Below are 20,835 nucleotides of genomic sequence, written 5' to 3'. Positions count from 1 at the left end.
GACCTCCTGCCTGGTGTAAAAAGTGCCAGCAGTTCATTAGAGCTTTGCAGTAAGGAGGGCAGAATAAGTTGCTCAGATTCCTTCAAACACACTTGCCTGTCTCCCCAAATACCAAGTAACACTGATGCACATACTGGAAAAGCAACCGATTCAACTCCCTGTTTGGTCTCCTTGGTTTTGAACTAATTACAATGAACTTTCTTTCCTAATATCTCCTTGGCTCCATCCCAGGTAGAAAAGCTTTCCCTCCCCAGGGGAATAACCAGGGTGGAGCATTATTTATCACCACTGTTGTGGATGGAGCCATAATTACAATAAAATCAGCCTGCTTGCCAGGATCTCCTGCATCTGCTCTGCTCTGGAACAAGAAGAGGAGAAGCTGCAGCCCCAGGAAGGTGGCCAGGAAGACTGGGTTAGACCCAGCGGCTGACATTCTGAGTCCATCAAGTACAAGACATGGCAAGTCATAGAGCTCCCCAGCGTCAAACTAAAAAGAAATATTAAAATAGAAGAGCACCACCCTGCAATTAGAACCTCTAGGATAAAATTACCAAGATGGCCATATTATCTATTTAGGCAAGACACAGAGACTTTGTGCGGAGAGCCTGCAAGAATGTAGAGCATGTTAAGGGGAGGAGAGAAATGGGCAACCAATGAAAAGTTTATGACTTGGGATTTGGAATACGCAAATGTTGAAGTGGTATTTTTTTTTCTTTTTCTTCTTCCTGGTATTTAACCCTGTCAGGTATCACCGAATGCATCCTCTTTTTCTTTCTTTCCTTCCTTTTTTTAAGGATGTGAAAATAATTCCAAGTTAACTGTCCTTTTCCCTACCTCCCTAGGAAATGCAGAATAAATCACTTCATTCCCATTGCTACTGGATGGTAGTTGGTTTTGAGGACACTGCCCTCAAGAAAAGCCTGTAAGGAAAAAAAAAATCGACTGTCTTCTACTGGCTCTGAGATCTAGGACTGTGCCCAAGCGACTTCAGGAAGCCTTTGCGAGAAGAGCCAGCGGCAGGCTCAAGGGGGAGAAAGATAAACCCTAAACCCTTCAGAAAAAAACGATCTGCTACACGGCGATCTTAAGAAGCAGGGCTGGGGGAATCCTGGAAAACAGCAGGAAGTAAAATCTGTTTCTACGTCGTCAGAAACCAGGTTGTCTTTTCTACTGCTCCAGGTGAAATCAAAAGGGACTCGGTTGGAAGCTCTGGCCTCGGGGGATGTAAACAGCCATAGATTCCAAACTGAGGGTTGTCGGTAGGTTTCCCTAAGGGTCTCCAAATCGGGGTTTGTCTTGGCTGTGCTGACAATTTAGGGGTGCTAGAGACAATAGCGAAAGCTCGGAGAAGGACAGATAGGTCCTCACGAAAAAGGGCGCCTTCCGGAGAGGCTAGTTTTGAGCCACTTTTTTTTAACCCTTCTTGCACCGGATTTTGAGGGAAGCTCCAGGCCAATGGGAGCCCAGACGGCAAACCTACCCAGGTTTCCCGCTTCAGCTCTGCCCCCACCCCCCAGCCCCCCGGGCGCCCCAGGGTTGACAGAGGGGGCTGACTTCTAGTCGGTGTGGGAGGAAAGAATTTTGGGGGAGAGAAGAGAATCACGCCTGAGAAAGGACTGAGGCGTGGGGGGAAGGGACACGGGGAGAAAAATCAAGTCTAAGGTCAAAGTTTTGGAGCCGAAGGTTCCCAAATCACACACTGGGGAAGAAGGGGGTGGGACGAGGGACTGCAGGGGGAGAGCAAGCGGGGACCGGAGAGGGAAGGGCGAGCCCCGGAGTGGGTGGGGGTTTGAGAGCAGCGCTGAGCCTCGGAATGGAAGGAAAAAAAACAGTACTTACTTTCTGAGGGCAAGAAGGACGGCATGTCTATCTTGTAAACCTCTTTGGCGTAGTACTCCTCGTCACTCCTCTCGCGCTCGCAGGCAGCCGCCCTCCGACTCGCCTTCTCCTGGAGCAAGTCCCGGGTGCTGTTGTAGATGGAAATCACCTCCGGGGGGACTTCCTCGGGCTCTGGATAGTCTTCTGGGGGGCTGGTGAGCTTCAGCTTGCTCAGGATCTGCCCTCGGATGGCCTCGATCCTCTTACGCATGAACTGGTCCATGTCGAGCGTGCTGCAGGTAGACAGGCTGAGCGCCACCGTCACCAGATGCAGGAGCAGAAAAGCGCTCAGCACACAGTAGTGCATTTTTTTAAAGGTGGAAAACTTTTTTTTTAAGTGGAAAAAAAAAAAGGTCGGGAGGTAAAAAAGAAACCAACAACTCTCAAAGTACAAATCAGGTAGATTTTTTTAATGCGAAACTTTTGCAAACCATCGAGCGTCAAAGTCCAAGAGGAAAAAAAAAGTAGCTTGCTGGAATTCCTTTAAAAAGAAGCGGCAAGTCCTTTCCAAAGTGGAAATAGGAATGCACGAGGGGCAGGGGGAACCCTAACTTTGGAGAGCAGGATAAAGTTTCCTGGGAGCGACGAGATGGGGGAGGGAAAGAAGAGTCGAGTGGCTCGGAGGCAGAAATGGATTTAGGAGGAGGAAACGGAGTTCAGTGTGTCAGTTTCGGACGCGGAGTGGCGGATCTGAACTCGGCTCCTCCGGCCAAAAGGGAAGAGAGGACAAGGTCCGGGGGCTGGCAGCTGGTGCGGTGGCGGGAGGGGCTCTGGCGCTTGGCGGGGCGGGGGCCCCAGGCTGCCCCTGAGGGAATTTATGTATTTAAAGAAGGAGCGGGGTCGCCTGGCCTTCCACCGCAGCGCTGATTGCAGAAGGAGCCGCAGCTCGGGATCGCCGGAGCGCACACGTGTGTGCGCGTGTGTGCGTGTGTGTGTGTCCGTGTGCGCGCGCTGGGGGCGAGCCGGGCGCGCCGCGGGGAGGCGGGTGCGCGGCTCTGGGTGCTCGGGACTCGCTCGGGTGGAGGTGCTGAGGCGGCGATGATCGGCCTGCAGGAGCTGTGCGCGGTGGCCTCCACCCCGGCGGGTTACTCCACGTTGCCGCCGCCGCTGGCCGGTGCGTCCAGCCTCCAGCTCCCTCCTCCTCCTGTTCCTCCTGCGCCTCTCGCTCCAAACGCCAACCCCGCGACCGATGACTGGCTGCTGCCGCCGTGGCTTTCACCCCTGCCAGCCCCCAGGACCGCTGACTTGGGGGGCTTTATTCCTAAGGGCGTGGCGAAGGGGTTCCCTGGGGCTCCCACCCTCTCCTGGTTTCGCTCCTACTTGGACTTCCTCGCTTCGGGTAGGTAGACACTTGGCAACCTGAAATACACCCAGTCCTCCTTTCCTTCTTCTGCAGGAAGGCAGCCCGTCAGCAGTTTGTTTCCCACTGCCTCCCTAGACCGTTAGCCTATGTTCTCCATTCCCTCCCCATGCTTCTTTCACTTGCTTCTTTCTCTCTCTCTCTTTCTCTCTCTCTCTCTCTTGTCGGAGGCTTCTGGAGCTCCCCTTGGAGCGAACCTTCTGCTGCCAGCAGATAACATCACGATCTTGCCCGGGAGGAGAGATTTATAAGTTCCCTCTGAACCACGTGTTTGCCTTCAACAAAATGACTTGCTAGAACTGCAGTCAGAAGTCCTCTCATTTACTTAGACCTCCTTTGCTGGCCCTGAGAAGTAGAGGGGGTGCGCAAAGGAGGGGGGGGGCTTTGGGGGAGGGGGCAGGAGGTGGAGTGTGCGCCCTGACAACAGTGATTTACGGTATTTACTTTATATAGTCATTTTGGACCGGTCTGCTGAAGGGCAAGCTATCAACTCTCCCGTTTCTATTTAGCGTGGCTCTTTCTCAGTTTCCCAAACAGAATCACTTGTTCTGGGATGGAAGCTTCCCCTCTCTCTCTCTTCCCCTACCTCTCCCCCCACCTCTGCAGTTACTTAGGGCCAGGCCAACATCAAGTGTGTCCTCTCCAATCTAGGAATCACCTCCTACCTTTTCATGGAATCACTTTCTGAGTTTCCATAGCAAAGGACTAACACCCTAACATGCTGTTCCAACAAGCTGGTCGGGGGCTGATCTCAGCATATTTGAGTCTAGTCTACACCTTCGTTTGTCTGGAAACTGCTGAAGGCAGAGCTCTATCTTTTTCACCTGAAGAATGAAGTCTATTTGCTTGTCTTGCTGTTTGAGGGAATAAACAGATAGCCTGTTTCCTCTGCTGCCTGAACCACTCTTAGTGGCTGTCTCTTCACCTTCTTCCCCTGCCACACACTGGCGACCACCTCATTCTTTCCATGGCACACATCCAGGAAGCCAGGACATGGGTGTGAGACTCCCATTATGTGCCACACTTGACCTGGTATTTTTTATTTCATTCTAGTCCAAATTAGAGGAACACAAAATAAATCTTGCCACTATTCACTTTTCCCTTTTACCTTTAGTTACTCAAAGTCAACATTTTCATTTCATCAGGACTCGGTGCCCTTGTCCTCTACACAGAAGGTTGAAACTGGAAACGGTTGAGTTTTCCACCAACTCAAACCTCTGTATTATTCTGTCCTTCACTTGTTCTTTTTATTGCAGAAAGTCACTGGGAATGTTCTCTGACTTGGAAATTACCCTGTATAGTGTATACCTAGGGCTGGATGAACAGTACAGGTAACAATAGCTAGTACATATTCCAGTTAGTAATGCAGCCATATAACATATATGGCCATATGCTATCTAAGAGCAGGAATTACTATAATTACTCATATGTCAGTAAGGAATACAGCAGAGAGGTTATAGGTCTTGTCTGACCCAAGTTGGGGTTCAGCTGGAATTTTCAGTCAGGATCCTTTGCTTCTATTCTCACCTACTCTGTACTACAAATAACTGTTTGAAGACCATTGGTCTGGCAAGCAGGGGTTCTGGTGAAGTCCATTTGGAAGAAAGCAGGTGCTCTGTACTCCAGCATCATGTAAAGCCTCTGAGAATCTTGCAGGGAACCATTCAGCTCTTTCAAACCAGCATATTCCAGATTCCTCTGAGCATGGAATTTTCACCTTATTAACACACTTTGAAAAGCTCTGCAATAAAAGACTTGCTCCAAACTACTTCAGGATAATTCTGGAGATGATTTACCAGCAATTTCTTTTTCTTGAGGCCAGTTTCGAATTGAGGCTTCAATTTCTTGAAGCAACTTGAAAGGAGTTAGATAACCAGCAGCTCCTCCAACAGTCAAGGCAAAAATATAACCAAGAGGAGCTTCCTTGGGGCTAAAGTTTATATCTAGAGACCTCCAGATATTAGAGAGCCCCAATAGCTCAGCTGTCCATAAAGCAGAACAAGAGAACATTCTTACATTGGGGCAGTCACAGAGCACAGGGCAGGAGTGTCTGTGATTCAGAGGTGTGAACATAGAGCTTTGGCATAAGGCCGGTGGCTTCAGAGCGCTGTCACTGATGATGCCATGCTCTGCCGAGGACCTAACGGCAGCCTCCACTCGAGCCAGGGCAGCTACCTTCTTAGTATCCACACACTTGAGCTGATTAGATGTGGAGGATGCAGATTAGATGTGGAGAGAGCAGCAAAAATCCATCTACATCACTTCTACAATAACCTAAGCCATGAATTCTTCTGACCATACCTTCCTCCCCAACATAAACACACACACACACTTTGTCTCTAATACTTAGCTCATCGAACACACTTCTTACTAAATAATCCCTGAGACCCTTGACCTATTTCTAAGAGGTTGTTTTTAATTTCCCCCAAAGCCCAAGGAGAGCTGGGGAATCTGCTGACTGGTAGGAAGTACAGCACCTAAAACAGAAGAGGTGTCCTTTCTACCTCATAGGCGAGTGCTCCTTTGAAGGCAGAAAGGGCAAGATCCAGCCTCCAGAGGATTCTTGGAATGGTTTATCTCTTTGTTCAAGATGCAAATGTGATGGCAGTTCTGAAATCTTCCAAGTACTTGGGACTTGGCCTCATGTTTAAGGTAGAAGCTCTTGAGCGCCTGGAGAGGAGCTGGCTGTCTGGACCACCCCAAAATGTAGATAAGCAGTGTAGAGTCCTGACTGGCCCAAGGAGGCAGGGGAATAGCAGGGTTAAAAGAGCAGGTTGCAGAGATAAGTTTTCTCAAGTTAAAATTTCAGTCACTTTGTGATCCTGGCCCAGTTACTCATTTTGTGTGTTTCTTTCTCTGTGAGTTGGGCATGACTCTCTGTTCCAACGATGGTGTGCAGATGATGCCACACCAGGTATGGGGGCACCTGGTGCATCACCTGGTACTTTACCTGCTCTTCAAGTGTTACCACCATTAGCTCACCCTCTCTCGTCTCATCTCCCTTTTGACCAGAATAAGAAAACATATGGGACTGCTTGGGAAGATGTCAGGGGCAGAGGGAAAACCCAGGGAGACACCTGTCAATTTATTTCATGGTTGAATCTCCTAGCGGGCTCTGGAGAGGTACATGCTTATTGAGGTACAGGCTCATTTTAAACATGACAATATTTTGCCCTCAGTAATTGTAGGAAGAAAGGACAAGAAGACAGATTTTTAATGAATAGAATCCTGAATGGCTGTCAAAGTCCAGTAATGTCCAAATTCAAGATTGGCTTCACAGGCTGGAATGGAATTCTGTTATCCTGCTCAGGAAGGTAGAAGGTGCAGCTTTTCAGCCACTAGCCTTCTGCTGTGCTCTGCTCACTAATGGGTCTGGCCGCTTCAGTGCTGTGGCTGGTGTCCCTACAAGAGGCCAAACAAAAGTTTGAGATCGAGATAACTAAGAACCCCTGTTTTGGAGTTTTACCCTGACAGAGCACAGGTAAGATTTCATAATCCAGGGCTTAGGGCAAACACTGATGAAAGAATAACTTCATTTGTAATGATTTTGAAGCTTCCCATAATGGCTTCAAACATGAAACCCAGGAGGTGGGGAAAAGAAACACGGGGACTCCTGTTATTGATTATATTTTCATGTAAATTGTGACACTTGATACATTAAAATGGGAACATACATCAAAAACTGTTTTTCCCCCTTCTAATTTCATCTTTGATGAAAACAATATTTGGTCTGTAACAAATTTTGTCTCAGATTCTGTATGCGTAGCTCAATAACACCTTTCTGCTCTCAAAATCAAAATCTGGAGTGATCAGTAGCCTCTTTCCCCCATGAAAGGGAAGCCGAGGTAGATCTCCTTGTAGCTATAGGAATGAAGTGATGAGGAGAAAGGAGGGACCAGTGGAGGGAGCAGGGCTTACCCGGTGTGCTCAAAGTTAAGGGGTGACCTCGAGACACAGGAGTGGAGAAGACAGCGCACAGCAGAAGGTTGTGGGGCTTTACAAAGAGATGACTGACCCTGTTCAGTGACACACCAGGGGCTTGGTAGTCTGACCCTTCGGAAATATGATTAGCCGGTGGCCTACTGCATGTGGGCTTGGCCCACGAGACCAGTCCCAGTGGAGGGAAGTGTTTCTTGAGAGCCTGCCTCCTAGGGCCCCCCAGCTACCCTGACATCAGTTTCTGGTTTCTGGCCCCTGGTGAAATTCATTCACTAAAATAGCATTTAATGACTGATATAAATAGCATTTAGTTGACTGATAAAAATAACATTAGCAACTGATATAAATAAATGAACATATGGGGACAGTTGTCGGGCAGTTAAACATGGATACAGGCTTAATAAAATTCTGATGTTGATAAAAAAAGAAGGCAGCAGAACTTTCCTTAGTTTGGGGGGTAGTTTCATTCTTGATTTACAGAATCCTACTTTCAGGGGGAAAAAATGTGCCCATGTGCACACACACCACCATCCTCTCCCACTACACTTAGCCACCTGTCCAGCATCCCCAGATACACCTCAGAAACAGGAGACCGGGGAAAGTGGGAAAGGGCCATGGATCATCCTAACAGAAATAAGACATGGGATGGGAAGGGGAAGACAAATGATAAATGCTGCATCGGGCAACACTACAGTGATAAAAAGACAGGAGTCGTAGAGCAGGCTACATAATGCAGGCTGCTGCTCAACAGCAAGATCCTGGCCTGTTTATTGGTAAACTAGCCATACAGCATTAATTATATGAGTAAGTAGAAAAAGAGAGGGAGAATTAGAAGAAGGGTAAGGGTGGGACTCTACTTCTCATCTGCTGATAGCTTGGTATCAAAAGTCAAGCCCTGACACTCCAGTCAGAATTTCAATCTTATCAATAAGGTGCTGCACTGATCAGCTTCTGGGGTCCCTCATTATACATCAGTCAACTGCCCCCCAGGCATTCCCCATCATACCTCATGGCTATGACTTATACAAGTCAGGAGTAAGTTTATGCAAAGGTCATCAGCCCCCCCCCCACCCCCGGCATTCTCTGTCATACCTAGGACGTGTACCTTTCCCAGGGTGATCTAGTTTTTGCTCTTAATTGATTGAAAAGTCACCTTGTAGGGTTGCTCCTATGATGGGGCAGTTCTGACCTTTCTTTAGGAATACAGACTGTAGATAACAAAATGGAGGCTGGATAGGCCACTTAGGATTAGCAGACCCACAGATAAAGGTATGATTGTGTTCTTTAAAATGAGGGTGAAAACATAAATTTTAGTTTTTAAGTTGTAGGGTCTTAGAGTGAGTTTGTCATCATTTCAGTGGGCTTCATAGATTTTGTCCAACTCCAAACAGGTAAATTTCCACTGGTCATGCTACCAATCTATAGTCCCAACAACCTTGCCTTTCTGTTGCCTCAATCATCCTGCAGTGAAAAAAAGAAAAATAAAGCCAACAGGGGATAATGATTTCAGTTTAAAAGAAAACCTTGATGTATGATTTTTTTGTAAGAATGGAAAGTAGTAAATAAGTATTTTAAGAAGCATGGTATGACTATGCAAATATGTTTAAAAGTAAAGTCAAATGGGACTGTTATGATTTATAAAACTGGAAATTATGATCACAAACTTTAGTGATGTTTGTTTGAAGTCTTAGACAAGAGAGTTCTTTTAACTAGGGTTAACCATATAACTTATCACACCAACCTGAGCACAGTCAAGAGAAAGAGGAAAGGATACCATTCACAAATATATCACTACATAAAACGAAGCCACTTTAAACTCGGAATCCATAACATCAGTTAGACATGCATTTCTTTTAATTACAATAGTGATAAATTTCCCCAGCCTTTTCCCCTTTCCTGAGCTGCAGACTAGAATAATCACTATCAGAGCTTCCATTTGAAAATATGTATACACTTATAGCTTCAGTAGAAATATACTCCCCCTCCCCCCCAGTAGGAAACCCTCACAGGTACTTGGTCAACCTGGTTTTGTGTGGCATGAAAGTCCCTCTCCTACATGGAAGGAGGAAAAGGATAAAGACCGAAGACGAGGAGGCATTTCATCTATTCTGCATAAAGTCCAACTCACTTGTCAATGATGGAAAATGAACAATGGATAAAAAATCCAAAAAGTAAAAATAAATTCTGTCATCTTCCTAATTAAGTGATCAGAACAGCATTGTCCCAGTGTGCCACTTGGTGAGCGGGTCACCTGTACTCTTTATACATGGACCTTTCCTGTTTAGTAAGGGTGAGAGCTTCATGTCACCATGAAAGTTAGCTTTACCACATGAAGGGCTTTTTTCTGGTGAACTTGTACATTTTTGTGATGAAGAGTCCTACAGTTTCTGCTTTTTTCTTAGATTCTGCAGTTATCTGTGTCCTTTTAAGTACAAAGGTTTATGGTTTCCATCAAATGGCAAGTTATTTACCACAAACCAAAGAAAGAAATCCAAAAATGGGTGTGTGTGCTATGAGCTGAAAGAGATGTCAGCAATATACAGATGACTCTGGCTGCCTAACAAGAAACAATAGCCTGATTAGAGATAGTAAGTTTTGTTTTGTTTAAGAGGTCTTTGCTTTTTAATGTCATGTCAATACAGATCATTAAAGGACAGTTGAATTAATCGCAGGGCAGCACTGATTGTTCAAAAACTAGACATTCATCTGGTTGTGGGAAAAAGATTTTTTAATCTAGAATTCTAAAATAGCCTGACTCATGCCACCTACTGGCGAGCAGGGGTATAGCTTCCAAGTTTCTGTCTGGAGAAATCCAACCCGGATGGTCACTTGGAGTACAGTACCATCTTTCTGTATGTTTTCACTCTGACACCTTTAGCAGTTTCACTCTGAGGCTATTTTCGATTTATCTGCTCTTTTTCCGATAAACATAAATATTTGACAAAAAATAAAAACTACTATTTTACATACATATCGGAGAACAAGTATGCTGGGGAAAAGATCAGGAACAATGGAACTTCTTTAACTAAAGCATTAATTGCCTATTGTCTGCTCTAGCCAACAACACTCAAAACTAAAATCTAGTCTTCATTTATAAAGCTTACTTTGAATACCTAATAGCAAAAATGTCAGCACTGCATCTTCTTGAGTCATCTGTTGTCATTAAATACCAAAAAGCAGCTTACGGACAAAATGTATGATATTGATAAAAGGAGCCAGACAGAAGTATGGGCCACCGGCCTGTTACCATAGTTTCATTTCTGCAGCATGCAGAAAACTGACATGAAGTTACCAGATATACTCAAATAAAAGCTAAAATTCTCCAAACACACTGCATTATAAACTGACATTCGCAATCAAAATGAAGCTTGGGACGGGGGTTAGGGCAGTGCGCTACTTCAAATTCTAAATGCCGCTGGAAATTTTCACCTTTTTATCTATGTGGTGTCTGCTTCTACTTCCCACTGGCCATTGGTTCCTAATGTGGGTAACTGAGACCAAAAAACAGGACCTGCCTGTTCATTTGTCCAGAGCAAAACTCAGCGTCTAGAGTCTCATTATTAAGATATAAATATCATCTAAAAGATGAGGACTCACTTGTGTTTATCTGCTGCCTGGGCGTTGGGATTTGCCACTTGGGATTTGACCAGATTGGCTGTGACTTTCAGCAAGTTAACCTACTGTTTAACGTGCTCCCAGCCGCCAACCTGTGTTTGGGGACAATGACAGCACCAACATTAGAGGGCCATTAAGAAGACAGTATGAGTTAAGGGGATTATGAATTCACAAACAGTATCTGCCATATAATAAATACCATATAAAGTTTTGCTGTCATCACTTGTTCTTTTCCAACTTTTCTTACTTGATGGACTCACAGACTATCAACGTAAGATGTGTGAAAGCAACATGGAACCCTGATTTCTAAACAAATCCAAAAAACAGAGGTCCTCATTTCAAAATAAATTTTTATTAATCAAGAGGCACAGAGGAGCAGTAGAGATACACAAGAGGGAAGAGTTTTTGTGTCTTGTGTTCAATATTCTAAGCAAAGTAGTTAGTAAAATTTAAAGGGTAAGAGTCTAGCAAATCAGGCTCTACACAGTCCTCCCATATTAACCCAAAAGTTCTACTAGCATTTTGTGTCAGGAGGTTAGTGTCAGAACTGTCCTTTCAATGAACATTTTTTTTTTAAAGATTTATTTATTTATTCATATAGAACTGGGTACAGGCTAGAGATGCGGAGGGTGAGAGGATTCACCGACAGAGTAGGGAGCAGAACAGGCAGATCGATGAAGTACACTGCTGAGGGGAGCAGTGGAGTCAGGAGAGGTCTGCCGCGCCATGTGGTCACCTCCGGGGCAGGCAGGGATCGAACTCATGCGGAAGTGACTCTAGCTTCTTAGTGCTGTGCTTTAATCCGCTGTGCCACCAGGGAGGGCCCCTTGATGACCTTTTTAATAAAAGATTTTTAAAGTTTTTCAGTAAAAATACTGTATTTTCAGTCATCTGATACATTTTTGGCTTAAAAAAAATGTACTTACACCATTGGTCTCTTACATTTTCAGTTCCCATATTATCTATCGACAGGTGCTCTTCAGGGTGACAGCCCTCCATGGAAGGGCAGCTGCCAGGAAAGCACAATGTTCACATCCATGTCCTACCCCCCAGCTCGTGCTTACTGTGCCTTATGATTAAAACCAATAAATACTCTAACACTGTACAAAGCAATCAAGATCTTTTCCTGAGGGTTCCAGATTAGAATTATTAGTTTTCAGTAAGTACATACTATCTGCCACCCTGCCACACTTAAATAGGGGCAGGGAAGGAGGGGTCTTGGTTTAAAAGAGGAGCTTTATAGTTAAGTCAGAGATTAGTGACATGGATCCAGACACTTGGTCCCCCTGATGGACAAGAGAACATTCCTGAGGCTTCCTCCAGGTCTATGCTAGACACACTGCCAACATTGCTCAAATTCTTCCGGTCCCACAATCTCTAAACCTGATTTCCATGCTGCCCTCCAAGGTTGAGGAGTCAGGGTGTGAAGGACACAGAGCTAGGAAAAGGTCAACCTCAACTCTGAACTCAGCTTTGATTCTAAATTCCATTGCTGTGGTCTGCCAGTGAAGGCTGGTTTCTCAAAAACTGTCTAATGTAAACATAATCTCACTGATCAAGGAGTGTAGCAGATCCTATGGGCCAAAGTAGGGCAGGTGAGTGTCATGCGGTGTCATTCTTGCCACCTGCAGAAGATACTCTCACCTTGAGCCTTTTGGACCTGAGCTTTTATTTTTATGATGCACGTGAGCGGTCAGTGTTTACTGCACAAAGACCAACAGCAGTAGCAGCCCACTGTTATGCTTGGGGCATCTGAGGGTCTCAGGACAACGGCTGCATCTGATCGCCTCAATGATGTTTTCAGATCCGATGTCCACTCATTGTTTATGTCCATTCCGAGGGAGGGGCACTTTTATATCAAAGACCCAAGTCTGGTTTCGCAAACACTAAGCCGCAACTGTCCAGTGGCCCCGGGGAACCAGCAGCTGCAAGGCCACCCACGCGGAGGTCGTGGCTCTCAGCTGCCTCCCGGCTCAGCCGCTGGTCCTGACCCCATACAAATTTGATGTGCTTGCTTTGATGTTTATCAATCACTGCTTTAAAAATGCAGGATAATGATGCAGGGGTTAGAGAAACTGTTATTTATACAAATGTGGTTAACACTTCATCATTTTAAACTTGCTGTGCTAATAATAATGCTCATTGTGCTCTTTGTTTTTTGGTACCCTCCACAGTCTACCACCCCCAAATCTGCAACCTGCATTGGCTCTGGCAGGATGTGGGATATGTTCTGGAACAGTCTGGAGCTGTTGGACAACTCTCAGGTCCTACAACTGCAGGGACTTCTTCAGGAAATCTCCGAAATAAGGAGGTTCCTCCATCTGAGAGCAAAGTCTGCGGTTTCATGCAACTTGGATGTTATTAGTATCTGCTACTCTGACAGTTCTCATACTGCTCCTTCTACACCAGAAACCTCATTTTGAGTAAAGTATTAAGGTTTACGGTTTAGTGTATTAATTCTGAAAGCTGCAGATGAAAAATCAAGGTAACGATGGTTACTGCAGGAAATTATGTAATCATAAAGCAAAGTTGTCTTTCCAAAAATATAAAGGAAAGAGACCAACAATAATCTCATCAATGAAACTGCCAGTATTATAGAATGCTGAAATTCTATCTCCAAAAGTCAAGATGGACTTGTGACTCCAAAATTTACTTTTATGAGACAAAATATATGCCTTGAAAATTTATTCTCTTTGTACTGGGCAGATCACCAGTGAAAGTTAAGTTAAAAACTCAGTTCCTGGCCCTCCCTGGTGGCGCAGCGGGTTAAAGCACAGCACTGAGAATCTAAAGCCGCTTCCTCATGAGTTCGATTCCCGCCTGCCCCGGAGGTGACCACATGGCGTGGCAGACCTCTCCTGACCCGCCCGCTGCTCCCCTCAGCAGTGTACTTCGTCGATCTGCCTGTTCTGCTCCCCACTCTGTCTCTGGTGAATCCTCTCACCCTCCGCATCTCTGGCCTGTACCCCGGTTCTGTATGAATAAATAAATAAATCTTAAAAAAAAAAAAAAAAAAAACTCAGTTCCTTTGTTCCTGTACATCACTAGCCATATTTGAAATGCTGAGTTGTCACGATAGACAGTAGAGAAGTAAAAGAGCCATCATCATGGCGTTCTCCAGAATGGGACTGGCTTAGAAACTAAATTACAAGGTATTGCATCCATTCTTCTAATAGAATCCTGGCTTATTCAGATGAAAAGCTAGGAGCATTTGAAAGTAAATACACACTTGTGTGATTGAGGAGGGAGACAAGAGTGAGGTGACCACGGATGGCCAGACATGCTCAAAAAAACATGTGACCATTTCTGGGGGCACAACTTTTAAACGCAAGGTTCATCACACATCTAGAAAAGAACCCATCATGACTTTCTGAAATCACGCTTAGTAGACTAGATGAAACAGCCATGTGGTATTACTCTCACGCTAGTAAGCACTGTCTAGAGAAACAAAAAGTATTTAATAATTGTTAGAATGTAGTATCAATCTTTGTAATTTTGATTTGGTTCAGAACAACTCTTAGCCTTTAGTTAAACACTAATCATGGGCTCCGAATGTTTTATCAGCTCCTCAAACACCATTCTACTACCAAATCTGTTCAGAGGTCCTCTCGATTAACACATTTCATCAAGTTTCAGAAAAGCTCAGCCGGCAAAAATATTTGCCAGGCCTACCTTTGCTGCAAGTCAGTAAGATTCATCTCTCCAGCTGGCCAAAGTTCAGACTCCTGTTTTCTTGGGGAAGGAATGAGAGAGCTTTTTGTAGGCATGGAGTAGCTCTCTCTCCCGTTTCCAAAATTTGTTCACACTGCCAATTCACCTCAAATAGTCTTCGTACTCATAACATCTGCGGGGCCTGACTTGGCCTATCACTCACACACCAGGGGACAGGGCTGTCACAGAGATCCTTACAGATGAGCTGAAGGAAAGGGCCACATGAATTTTCTTCCTTTGCTGAAAAATGCCCCTCCTCCCTACAGTTCCCATATTGATAGCAAACCAGCTATTTCATCTGTCCACAGCTCTAGTTCTAATGTATAAACTTAGTTTTCTTTATAACTTTTAAAAGATTATCTTCACCAAATATTTTTTTAAGTCCTGGCAGAACTGATTTATTTCAAATTATTTCAAATTTGTTAAACCAAATTGCCACACTATTCAAATCATACCATGAGATCTTACTGCAGAAACTGAAAAAGGAAGAGGAGATACAACATTCTGGTCTTTACAGGAGGAAAATGATTTTTTTTATTTTTTGGTCATAAGCAGTATCATTACTCAAATGATTCTAACAGGCTCTTCAACGGGTGCTTTATTAACAATAGGAAAATGATTTACTTTCTACATAAGTCTGTTAACAAAGTTAAGAAACAATGGTGGCTGACGTTGCTCTAACCTAAGCTAGAAATGTACTATTTGCTATTTTCATATGCTGCTGTAGACTGAATGAGTATGTCTTTCCAAATCATATTTGGGAGTCCTAAATCTCAAAGTGAGAGTAATTTAGAGGTAAACGCTTTGTGAGGTAAGGTCCTGAGGGTGGGGCTCTGGGGAACGGGTCCAGTGGCTTGTAGGGTTGGCCACTGGAGGGCAGGGTCACCCGTGTACACAGGGTCCTGCCGTGTACACAGCAGGAAAGCAGCCGCCGCAGCGGGGCAGCTTGGTTTCCCACCCTCCTGGACGATGAGAACACACACATGCTTCCTCCCCCATACGTAGTATTACCAAAAACCTCTAATAACAAAATAACTGAATACAGAGAGAAGGAAGAAGTTATTCAAACGTTGTGTTAAGTGCCAACTTATTGATTTCATCTCTTTTATAGAAATATTTGTTCTTCAAGGATTCCTTGACAATGATTTTCTTAAATCTAATGAGTCCTTTAACAGTTTGTCTTCATTTAGTCCCTATTTCAGTTCACAATTCAGCCTTCAGGCTTACTGTAACCTGGACAGCTCAGGGGTCTATAAAATAGGGGGAAAGAGCTTTTAAATGAAGTGCTTGAGACCAGTACTGGTGTCAAGAATAGCACAGCGGTGACCACGTGATGTTAGTTAGGTATATGCTTATGGGCAAAACTACTCTGAAGAGCCCTAAGAGATTTTCCAGATTTAAATTTTTCTTCTCACCCACTTGTTTCAAAAGACACAAAATATTTTTAAGAACTCAAAGTTAACCCCAGAAAAACCTCCCAGCGCCTCTTAGCGAGTCTTAACATTCTATGTCCTGAAAATGAGCCTCAAACTATTCCATCCACGGGGTTTCCAAGGAGTGATTTCCAATGAATCAGCCTTGACCTCTGCAGAATTCTCCATAACCAATTTGTGTTCCAGCTACACGTGAAGTGGTAAGCTCACCAACCAAGATGTCCCTAAGTTATTTCCAGTCCAAAACGGTGGCATCTTTGACTTTGACTTAGTGCTCAACACTCAGCGTCTGCCCAGCCAGGGCAGGGAACAGTGCCAGGAACTGCACCTATTAGCTACTGCCCTGAGCTTCTAAAAAAAAAAAGTAGCCTCTTCACTAGTCTGTTACTTGAAGTAGTCACCAAAAATAAAACCCTGACAATGTTATGTTCAGACAAATAGGGGTTGCAATTCTTTTTTATCTCAAAGACAATGTAGGATGATGAAATTATTCTTCTGATTGATGTTAGAGAATTTAAATGTAGGTAAAATACTTAGGGTAGAGGTGAAAGAGCTACATTATTTAAATGTTCATTTGAAGAGAGTCATTTAGTCTGCAATTACGTGCTCATCTTTAGTTGCTTATTTAGAAGTGGTGGTATTTTGCTTAAAACTCATATAACTAGGATGCAGAAATACTACAAACTAATCACAGCTGTATGGTAAAAACTACTTCATACAATGTGTATTATACCTACACAGTCATCAAACATCAGTCATATTTTTTCTTGTAGTGGCAATTCAAATATTATTTTGCAATATAGTAATTTCTGAAAGAGAATGTGTTTAAACATTCTCCTCTTTCATTTTGAAAATATTCAATTTTTCTAAATGTTTAAACCAATGGTTACACAATGAATATGTTTTAAAACAACTTTTCATAAGTGAGAAGTGATTCACCCACTCCTACCACCCAGATGTGCTATTCAGAGGAATTCTATTAAAGTTATAGTATGATCCAGACATAGATTCATAGCAAAACATAGAGTATCATCTTTAATTTGGGGGAGGAAAACAATATTTTTAGTGGTACAAATAATTCTTTCCAAAATTATCTACACGCTGGCTTTCATAGAAATATCTGTATTAAATTACACCCAGGTATCCAGCACTCCCATATCACTGAGGAACCTGCTCATGTTTGTTTATATTACACCAAAAGAATGGCAGTTGCATAATTCAATAAGACTCAAAAGTTGGGGTCAATACAAACACGCATTTTAAGTTCTGCTGGCGTGACCACTTGGTAACTCAGAAGGGGACCTTCCTTTATGGTCACAAAAACCAGGCCACGGACTAACTCAACTTCCGGTACACAGGACTGGTAACACCCAAATAGATTTGAAGGCATAAACAGCTCTGCTAGCACAGGGCTGGGGAAGAGGGCCACCTGGCCACACATAGCAGATGCAAGTGTGTGTGAGTGGGCACTGGGAGGGCGCGTTCTTACCCTAGCAAGCTGGAGAGAGGAGGAAGGGGAAGATCCCACGACTTAAAGCATTCTCTTATAAGCTTCGGAAAGGAGGTCCAGTTTCATAGACATTTTAGGATGATACTAAATTACTTCCTCTTCTCTTTTGTTTAACAGCTATATACCAAAAATCATCCAACTGGAAAATCTCAAACCCAACGTGAGGACATCAAGCTCCCCACAGAGCGGCACTCTGCTGCCCACTCCTGCTGTACCCCTCCACCGCATCACCACCTGTCTGCACGGGAAAGTTAAGCTGACTCAGCTACTGGGGGGAAAGGCACTAACACTTGTCAAGTCACTTCCTAAGAAACCATGCCTCACGTGGAAGTTAAACATGAGAATTTCCACCTCAGTAAATCTCTCATGCTAACATAATCTAAACTTAAATACATCTAAGACTTTATCTACAGATAAACTAACATATTACTTAGCATAAAAAAGGAAATAATGAATCCAAAATCACAAACACAATAGTTTAAAATTTTACTACATAGCTTTTTCTTAACAGTTCCCCAAAACAACCAACTCATGCCCCATCAAAAACTACACACACCTCGGGCAGCAGCTCCAAAATGAAACATACTAAGGTTGAGTTCATTCTCACTATGAACCAGAACTGCATTCCAGAAACACAGGTGACACCAAACCAAGCACCCCTGTCCATGACCTCCCCGTACGCCTGTCGCTAGCGGCCTGGTAGCGTGTCATCTCACTGGCCCAGCACAGAAATGATGCTTTTTACAACTGTTTTGATGAATGATGCTTAAACTATACAAAGTTTGAAAATACAAATTTAACAGAGTTTATGTGAAAATAGGGAAACATGAAAGCTGGTAACAGTAAAAGTCTTTAGCTGTCTAACAAATGGTGTCCTTATAACGTCCCTGCTTTCGGAGCGTGAAGTATTTTTTTCTACAAAAAACTAAACCACTGTCATCACACGTCCAGCTGGCTGGCAGGTCCCGGTCAGCTGTGGTCTGGCCCATCACTTTCCTTGTCCCAGTCCTTCATGGATGCTCCCATCATGAAGTCATCTCGGAGGATGGTCCATCCTGGACCCTCTTCTGCCTCCACCGCACTCTGGGGAAAATGACAGAAACCAATATTCAAAAGTCAATTTAATCAGAAGGAAACAGAAGTCCAAGCCACAAAAATAAAAGCCTGTCAGCATTTAAAGTTTTATACCAAGGTCAAAGCTAAGGCAAATCATAGACTATTCACTAATGATACACACACAAATAAGTTAAAAGAGTTACATGCTAATAAAATATTTTAATCCTATAAAAGAATCATGCAAGCAAAATACCTAACCTGATCATCAAAATACCCTTACTCCACACAATGTGCTTCAATGTGCGGCGATAATGTCTTACAACTAGAAATTTAACAAATTCTTTAACCTAAATTAAAGACAAGAAAAGGAAACTAACATGTCACTAAGTTAGGCTTTCAAAGATATAACCTTATTTAACATTTGATCAAAGCTTGAACCAAATGTTCTTTATTTAGGTTACAATCTCAACTGCCTGTTCCAATCATTCAATTGAAAGACTAAGCACAAGCTAAAACTATAAATAACTGGAGCGGACAATAAACATAACAGTAGCCAATTCATTTTGTTTGTAGGATTCATGTAAAACTAGAGTCTTGGAAACAGCCTCTGTGTCCGTGGTACAACACTGCCACCTTGTGGTATTAGCTAAATAACACAACATATACAAATCTCAGTTCTGAGATTTCTTCTCTTCATTCCACAGATAATTACTGAGAGCTGTGTGTTAAGCATTGCTCCTAACACTGGAGATACAGTGATGAATGAAACAAAGTCTCTGTCTTCACGGAGCTACCACCTGTGTGCTGTTTACTCCATCCACAGGAATATACCATATTGAAAAATCTCTCTAAATATGCAAAATTTGGGCCCTTCCTGGTGGTGCAAATGGTTAAAGCAGAGCACTAAGAAGCTGGCTGCAGCTGCCTGGGCACTAGTTTGATCCTTCTGGAGCTGACCCACATGGCGCAGGAGACCTCTCCTGACCTGCCCACAGCTTCCCTCAGCAGTGTGCTTTGTCAATCTGTTTGTTCTGCTCCCAACTCTGACTCTGGTGAATCCTCTCACCTCCCTTGCACTTCTGGCCTGTACCCCAGTTCTGTATGCATAAATATATAAATCATTAAAATAAATACACAAAATACGGTGACTTTTAGAAAAGTGTTATCTTTATGGGGTCTATTAACAATATGAAATGCAATTTTAGACAAAGGGCACTAAAGACATTCCAAGATACAACTGCTCTAATTCTGCTGAAGCTTTATGAACCATCAATAGCCCTGAAATAGCCACTCTATTATAAAAGCAGGGTGCTACTGCAAATGGCTGGCTCACTCCTGCTTCCTGCGCTCACAGTCCAGCAGATCTTGAGCCTGAGCAGAGGCCGAAGGCTGCACGGCATTATGCATGAGCAAGATCTTAGCACAGACTCAGAAGTCACACAGCACACTCTGTACTATAGTTTAACCAACATAAATAAAAAACATCTGTGGTAGTTAAAAACCAACAAGCAAACAGTTCCACTTCTCATGCTGCATGGATAGGAGAGCAATAAAGCAGGAAAGTAATTTATAACTCTCCTCACGAGAGTACGCTACCACCTCCCCACTCCTCATTTCTATAATATCAAACCTACATTCCTAAAACATTTTCTGCTTATATTAGATAGAGTTACCTGGATAACTGGATAAAAGGCTATTTTCCCTGATCCAACCCAGATTTTCTTTGTCAATTTTACCATCTCAATGAAGAGTAGTGCTAGCCCCAAAGAACAAACATCTCCTTAGAAGCAACAATTCTAACACTTCTGCCAAATCAGTAATTCAAAGCTCTCCACTAAATTCTAAAAACTGCATGCTCCCTGCCCCTCGTCCAGTTATTCCACTCACTGACCAGTAAAGACTTGTCCTGCCTTGCTATGGGTCTGCTAATCCTACACGGCCTGTTCAGCCACCATTTTTGTTACCCATTGTTGTGCATCCCTATACAAGATCAGAAATGCACGGTCAATGAGTTATGGAAGCCCAACCCTACAAGTTGCCTTTTTTTTTATTTTACAAAAGTTTATTTTTACATCATTTTGTACATTTTTTTTCCATCTCAATTGTAATCCCCGTGGGTTTCCCATCACCAAGTCACCCGTGTGCCATCACCATAATCCCGTGCATTCTCCCCCCCGCCCCGTTACAAGTTGCCTTTTAAAACAAGGCAAGCGGGAAGCGTGATCACCCTGAAAGGGTATGTGCCACCAGGTACTCCCAGGAATGCCCAAGGTGCTGCTGACTGATGTTTGAAAAGGGACCCCAAAAGCTGATCACTGGAATGACTTGGTGAT

At 43.7% G+C, this 20,835-nt stretch overlaps 2 protein-coding genes across 3 annotated transcripts in view; both read right to left on the bottom strand.

Moving 5' to 3' along the window:
* Positions 1-2,387, bottom strand: part of TGFB2 (transforming growth factor, beta 2) — a 77,238-nt gene extending 74,851 nt beyond the window's left edge. The window contains exon 1 of one of the 2 annotated variants that reach the window (XM_004685438.2): positions 1,840-2,387. In XM_004685438.2, the coding sequence (XP_004685495.1) occupies positions 1,840-2,185 (346 nt within the window). In that variant the 5' untranslated portion in view covers positions 2,186-2,387. The remainder of the gene's footprint in view (positions 1-1,839) is intronic. The other variant, XM_004685437.1, reaches the window with a different exon arrangement.
* A 12,493-nt stretch (positions 2,388-14,880) lies between these two features.
* Positions 14,881-20,835, bottom strand: part of RRP15 (ribosomal RNA processing 15 homolog (S. cerevisiae)) — a 33,486-nt gene continuing 27,531 nt past the window's right edge. The window contains exon 5 of the mRNA XM_012726995.1: positions 14,881-18,529. Coding sequence (XP_012582449.1) covers positions 18,416-18,529 — 114 coding nt within the window. The 3' untranslated portion in view covers positions 14,881-18,415. The remainder of the gene's footprint in view (positions 18,530-20,835) is intronic.

Source organism: Condylura cristata, unplaced genomic scaffold, assembly GCF_000260355.1.
Source record: "Condylura cristata isolate star-nosed mole 26May11 unplaced genomic scaffold, ConCri1.0 scaffold00018, whole genome shotgun sequence".
Lineage (NCBI taxonomy): Eukaryota > Metazoa > Chordata > Mammalia > Eulipotyphla > Talpidae > Condylura > Condylura cristata.
The sequence above is the reverse complement of the archived record's forward strand: the minus strand, read 5'-3'. Positions and strand labels throughout refer to the sequence as shown.